The sequence below is a fragment of the Perissodus microlepis genome, chromosome 18 (assembly GCF_051167445.1).
Source record: "Perissodus microlepis isolate ML-2025 ecotype Zambia chromosome 18, ASM5116744v1, whole genome shotgun sequence".
Taxonomy (NCBI): Eukaryota; Metazoa; Chordata; class Actinopteri; order Cichliformes; family Cichlidae; genus Perissodus; species Perissodus microlepis.
Window position 1 is genome coordinate 526766 of NC_140478.1, and position 6000 is coordinate 532765.

Below are 6000 nucleotides of genomic sequence, written 5' to 3' on the forward strand. Positions count from 1 at the left end.
GTGTCTGCGCTTCTGTCCGTGTCTGCGCATCTGTCCGCGTCTGTGCATCTGTCCACGTCTGACTTCTGTCCACGTCTGACTTCTGTCCGTGTCTGTGCATCTGTCCACGTCTGACTTCTGTCCACGTCTGACTTCTGTACGTGTCTGTGCATCTGTCCACGTCTGACTTCTGTCCACGTCTGACTTCTGTCCGTGTCTGTGCATCTGTCCACGTCTGACTTCTGTCCACGTCTGACTTCTGTACGTGTCTGTGCATCTGTCCATGTCTGCACTTCTGTCCACGTCTGCGCTTCTGTCCGCGTCTGTGCATCTGTCCGTGTCTGACTTCTGTCCGTGTCTGTGCATCTGTCCGTGTCTGACTTCTGTCCGTGTCTGTGCATCTGTCCGTGTCTGACTTCTGTCCGCGTCTGTGCATCTGTCCGTGTCTGACTTCTGTCCGTGTCTGTGCATCTGTCCACGTCTGACTTCTGTCCGTGTCTGTGCATCTGTCCATGTCTGCACTTCTGTCCACGTCTGACTTCTGTCCACGTCTGACTTCTGTCCACGTCTGACTTCTGTCCACGTCTGCACTTCTGTCCACGTCTGCGCTTCTGTCCGCGTCTGTGCATCTGTCCGTGTCTGACTTCTGTCCGCGTCTGTGCATCTGTCCGTGTCTGACTTCTGTCCGTGTCTGTGCATCTGTCCACGTCTGACTTCTGTCCGTGTCTGTGCATCTGTCCATGTCTGCACTTCTGTCCACGTCTGACTTCTGTCCACGTCTGACTTCTGTCCACGTCTGCACTTCTGTCTATGGACTTACAGGTAAAAACAGAGCAAACAGCAGGCAAAACAACGCACTTCCTCTAGACGGTCTATTAAGCCGACTGCTCTTTCATCACCTTGGTTTGGGCTAAAGTTAACGAGTGCATTGGATGCATGTCATTTACAACAGCTGCAGAGTTATCTTTATTTAAACAGAAAGTAAATGTAGACAAAATTCCCTGTTCTGTGTGCACATGTTTGTGTGTCTGTGCAGCTTGCCACCATCAACACTCCTTGCTGATGGACACTTCCATCAGACTAACCTTACCGGCTTGTCTCCAAGTCAGCAACTCTCTGTTTCAGCCGAGGCTGTTTGTTTTGTGATTACAGGTGATTACATTAGTGCCTGGAGCTGCCGAGCTGTGCTAACCTAATGTGAAGTTTAAAAAGCTACAAGGCTGATAAAACACCGAACAAGGCTGCTAATACCATTTCTAACTTCTGGAAAAGGTATTTGGCTCCAAGCTAAATGTGAATGTCACACAAAAGGAACACCAGATTAAAACAACCTGTCGGGAGATGACTGATGGCTTCTGACTTCAAGCCAGAATCTCAGCTCCAGCTCACACAGACTGAGAAATACAGAGATGCAGATTTGACCCAATCAATGCTTCAGCTAAACAAACGAGTACGTAAACAAGCTCCTACTCATCCTGATGGGTCCAGTTTTGCTATGCTAGCAAATTCAGTGACACTGACTAAAGCCTGTGCAGCTGTACCAGTCTGTGACTGTGACTTGTGAGCAGTGCAAATACTGTCACCAAAAAGGCCGACACCGCTGCTCACAGCTACGAGAGGAAACCCGAAGACAGGAACATGACACTGAAGTCCAGCCACAACAAGGTGGTGTACAACACTTCTCGATGCAACTTTATAGCTTATGTCTACACATACATATTGACAGAGGCTGTAACAGCAGATGATATTTGATGCATGTGTTTTTATTGGCCTGCTGCAACTGGAATCAACCACTTTATTCTACACACTGATTGCATGTGAACGCAGAGGTCCAGGATTATCGTGGTCTATGCCTGGCGCTTCAAGACTCTACACTAACTTTGGGGCTTCAAGGTGCAAGTAAGGATTTGGTTGTAAGTTGACAAAAGGTTTCCTTCTGCTCATATCTGAAGCTAACAAATACGTAAACACCTTAGAGTCTGAGGCTCTGCACAAACATCACTCTACCTGGTATTATTAATCCACTGCTGGGATTTGAAGCCCATAAACTTATTGTTCTAAACAGGAACTCTTGTTGGGGCAAGTGGGAACACGGGAACTCTGAGGACAACAACGATTTTATTTCAGTTAGTTCACAAAGTAAAAAGAAAGCAGAAAACAAACACTGGCAGTGACTATGAGCCGAAATCTGTAATACAGCCAATTCAGCGTGAAAAATCCACACAGGGCCTACACATTTCCCTTTGAGTCCCCGATGCTCTGCTGGGTCTCACTGATATTTCCTCAGTTGGTATTTGGATGATGGTGCTGAAGAGCTTTGTCCGATTCCCATCGGAGTGCTCACAGCAACCTTGACGAGCGCAGCATGCGGCCAGTTGCAGGGTGTGAGGCTGCAGTGTTGTTCATGTATGTTATTGTTTACACTGACAGACCCTCGTGCAAATCAGGCTCCAGCAGAGATCAATGGCATTGGTCGCTCAAAGGTCGACCTGAGCACGTCTCCCCTGACCGCCCACACTCAGCTCAGCTGGTTAACGACAGACACCGGGGTTAACGGTCCAAAGATTAACGGGCTCGATAAAAGATGACTCAGCCGAAACGGGTTTGTCTCCTAAACACATCTGGGAGGACCCGCGCGTGCACGCACACGCCAACACACGGGACTCCGCGGCTCAAACCTGCAGAGCAACAACACAAATCTAGCTAGCCTAGTTTGCCTGGCTAACGCTAACGACCTGCTGTTGCTTGTATTGAAGAACATCCGCTGAAGGACCCCTGTGTGTTTTTCCTGCTAAAGCACGACGGCCATGTTTAAATAAGATTTCTAAAGTGAAGTAACCGGTTGTGTAGTTAGCCAGTGTGCTAACTAGCTGCTAGTACAGGTTTAACGTGAAGCTAACTCACCTCATACTGGATGTACTGCTTCCTCCACTCCGGGGTGATGTGAGCTGACAGATGCTCTGTGAATTTCATGTCGGCCGCGGAGTCAGTCTTCCTCTCCTACCGTTACTGTAGCCAGGAGGCGGCGGCGGGAGGCTTTCGCTGCTTATACAGCGACTCTCATCCAAAGATTATGCTCAGAGAGGTGCCCTTTTGTCTTTACGGGTAACCTAGCTAACTACCGGCACGGCATCTCTGCTGTCTCAAACACACTCGACGAAGTGTTCGCGGAGCTGCATCTCAGCTAAAGATAAAAACCGTAATTCTGTTTTTATCGCTGTGTTTCTGGAGGACAGGCCAACAGTGCTGGCGTTAGCTGGGTCTTCCTCTCTCGCTGTCGTTCATCCTCTACCTCTCTCCACCTCCTGTCTCCCGCTGCGTTCGCGTGCAGTGGGAAATATAATAACGGGCCGAAGATCGGCGAAGGTAAAGTAGTGGTGGGTGTAACGAGGTGTGGCTTTCTTCGTGAGATGTCACCAGATGTGGGGAGTAAACTGGTCGTTTTTAAGCTTAATGGTGAGGCAATGAGCTGGCTTAGAGAGGACTCAGCGTCATAATGTCATCACATTTAAATTTATCAAATGAGGCCAACGCAGAAATGCCATAAATGTCACATTTTTTAATGGCAGGCTTCCAGTTGTAGTCGTAGCTGAAGTCTTCCCTGCTCTTTGATACCAGTAATGATTTTCTTATAGTCTCAATCACTAGTTTTATTCTTACTGAAAACAGCGTTATGTTTACTGGAAACGAAGGTGCCCATTAGAGTTAAAGAGGAGACACCAGGGTGTGCTTGGTTATGCATCTGTAATAGACACGTAGGTAGCCAGTGTGCCTGTAGCATCCTGTTTCACAGTATGATCACACTACTTTCACAACTTGAGGATTTGTAATGGCGATGGTGATGGTGATGATGTCACCTATCACCAATAGGTGAGATCATCATCATGTCTATGTTTCATATATAATCCACGTTTTGTTTTGATTAAAATGTCCTACAAGCCCTCATCTGTGTGTCTTAAAGCTAAAAGCACATGTTATTTTACTGTCAGTGAGACTTTTTACCAGCATAAATAAAGGATAGTCACTTTGGCAAAAGCTGACAGCAGCTTCTACTTTGTGATGTTCTTTCTGGCTTAAAAGGACTTGACATCATGCATGAGAGATATGTTCGACCTATTACTGACAGACAGACAACAAATGATTTATAACAGTTTAAATTCCTGCCATTTGACGCTGAAAAAGCTTTTGATTCTGTTAGATGGGAGTTTTTATATCGGGTTCTAAAACGTTTTGGTTTTAATAACCAGATCATTAGTTGTTTGAGGTGCTTATATAATTGTCCTTCTGCCAGGATAAAGGTTAATGGGGACGTCTCAGGTTTAGTTCTTCTTAAAAGAGGATGTAGACAGGGCTGTCCTCTCAGCCCTGCTCTATTTGCACTGTTTATTGAACCATTGGCACAGGCTATTCGACAATGCGAGGAAGTTACAGGAGTTACCATTAACGGCAAAGAGTATAAGGTTTGTCTATATGCAGATGATGTCCTGGTGACTCTTACTAAACCTGACATTAGCCTACCAATATTACTATCTTTGCTCAATACGTATGGCTCATACTCTGGTTACAAGTTAAATCTTCATAAAACTTACCTTTAAATATAATCCAGATAAATATATTCTAAAACTCCTCAAAGAATAATTGGAATAAAAACGTAATTAAATATTTAGGGGTTCAATTGCCCAAAGAATCAGCCGATATTTGCAAATGTAATGATACCCCTCTAACAGCAAACATTAAAGCAGATTTGGATAGATGGTCGCTAATAAATATGCATAACAGGATTGAATGAAAAAAAATGACGGTATTACCTAAACTGCTTTATTTATTCCTGGCATTGCCTGTCGAGGTGTCCTCTAGGCAATTTATCGAATGGAAAAGAATGTTCTCAAATTTTATTTGGGGAAAACACAGACCTAGAATAAAGTATAAGACATTGCAATTATCTAGAAATAAAGGAGGCATGGCTCTTCCATGTCTAGAAAATGATTATAAGGCTGCACAGTCAGAGTCCAGACTGCATGATGCGACTCAACATGTGACGCCAAATGGAAAGAAATGGACCAGGCGGAAGTTCATGTTCCCCTTTCGGCTATTCTTGGAGATAAATCATTGTTACAGTCATTTTTAAATAAGGTATCCTACTGCATAAATGTACCAGTAAGTATCTGGTTCAGGGAATTTAAAGATAAAACGTTTGAAAGAGATGTGAGAATACTACGGTGACCAGCATATGATACACCCCTGCAAATACTGACAGTAGGTTTAAAAACTGGTGCAACCTGGGTGTCACTGCATGCTGGAAAATATCATCTGAAAAAGGTTTAGATACCTTTCAACAAATGTCAGTTAATTACAACTTGAAGAGAGGTGATTTTTTTAGATATCTCCAATTAAGATCTTATTTTAATAACAATATTATGTCTAAAGAGAGAAAATCTCTAGTTCAAATCTTTATAAACATATCTAAAGGGAAAGTGCTAAAAAAAACCCAAATGTCTATGATATACTCAACACTACAAACTGAAAGGAAATGGTCTCCCACCTATATTAAATGTAGGTGGGAGAAAGAGGCTGGAATAGAGCTATCTGAAGAAGATTGGTCTAATATATGTAAAACTACAGCCACTACTATGAAATCAGGCTGGGGCCCCTTGCTTGATTTAAATGCCATGTTGACATTAGAACTTTATTCATCTTTTCCCAGTTTCTCCAGAAAGTAAATATTTCTAACATAATGCTGTGTGCCTGGAAATTCAGTTAAACTGTGGTTTTTTACAGTCATTGATTTCAGTGAGCTGTAGATTCCAATGACACTTGAATGCCACATATATGACGTTGCCACCTTTGGAACCGAGTGACGTTTTTTTGTTTTCCGTATTATTATTTATTTATTAATTATTTATTTTTGACCAGCGGAACGTATGCGCATGCGCTCTCCGTGTTAGCGCCTGACTCGATCAGATGCGGATTTATTTTGAAATTGTATTTTTAAGTATTAAAAACAAATATGAAAACACAACA

At 43.6% G+C, this 6000-nt stretch overlaps 1 protein-coding gene across 2 annotated transcripts in view; it reads right to left on the bottom strand.

Annotated features, from left to right (window-relative positions):
* The window catches only part of LOC146366368 (solute carrier family 53 member 1), a 47485-nt gene extending 44188 nt beyond the window's left edge, over positions 1-3297 (bottom strand). For both annotated transcript variants that reach the window (XM_084913625.1, XM_084913624.1), the window contains exon 1: positions 2884-3297. In XM_084913625.1, coding sequence (XP_084769751.1) covers positions 2884-2952 — 69 coding nt within the window. In that variant the 5' untranslated portion in view covers positions 2953-3297. The remainder of the gene's footprint in view (positions 1-2883) is intronic.
* Positions 3298-6000: the final 2703 nt, after the last annotated feature.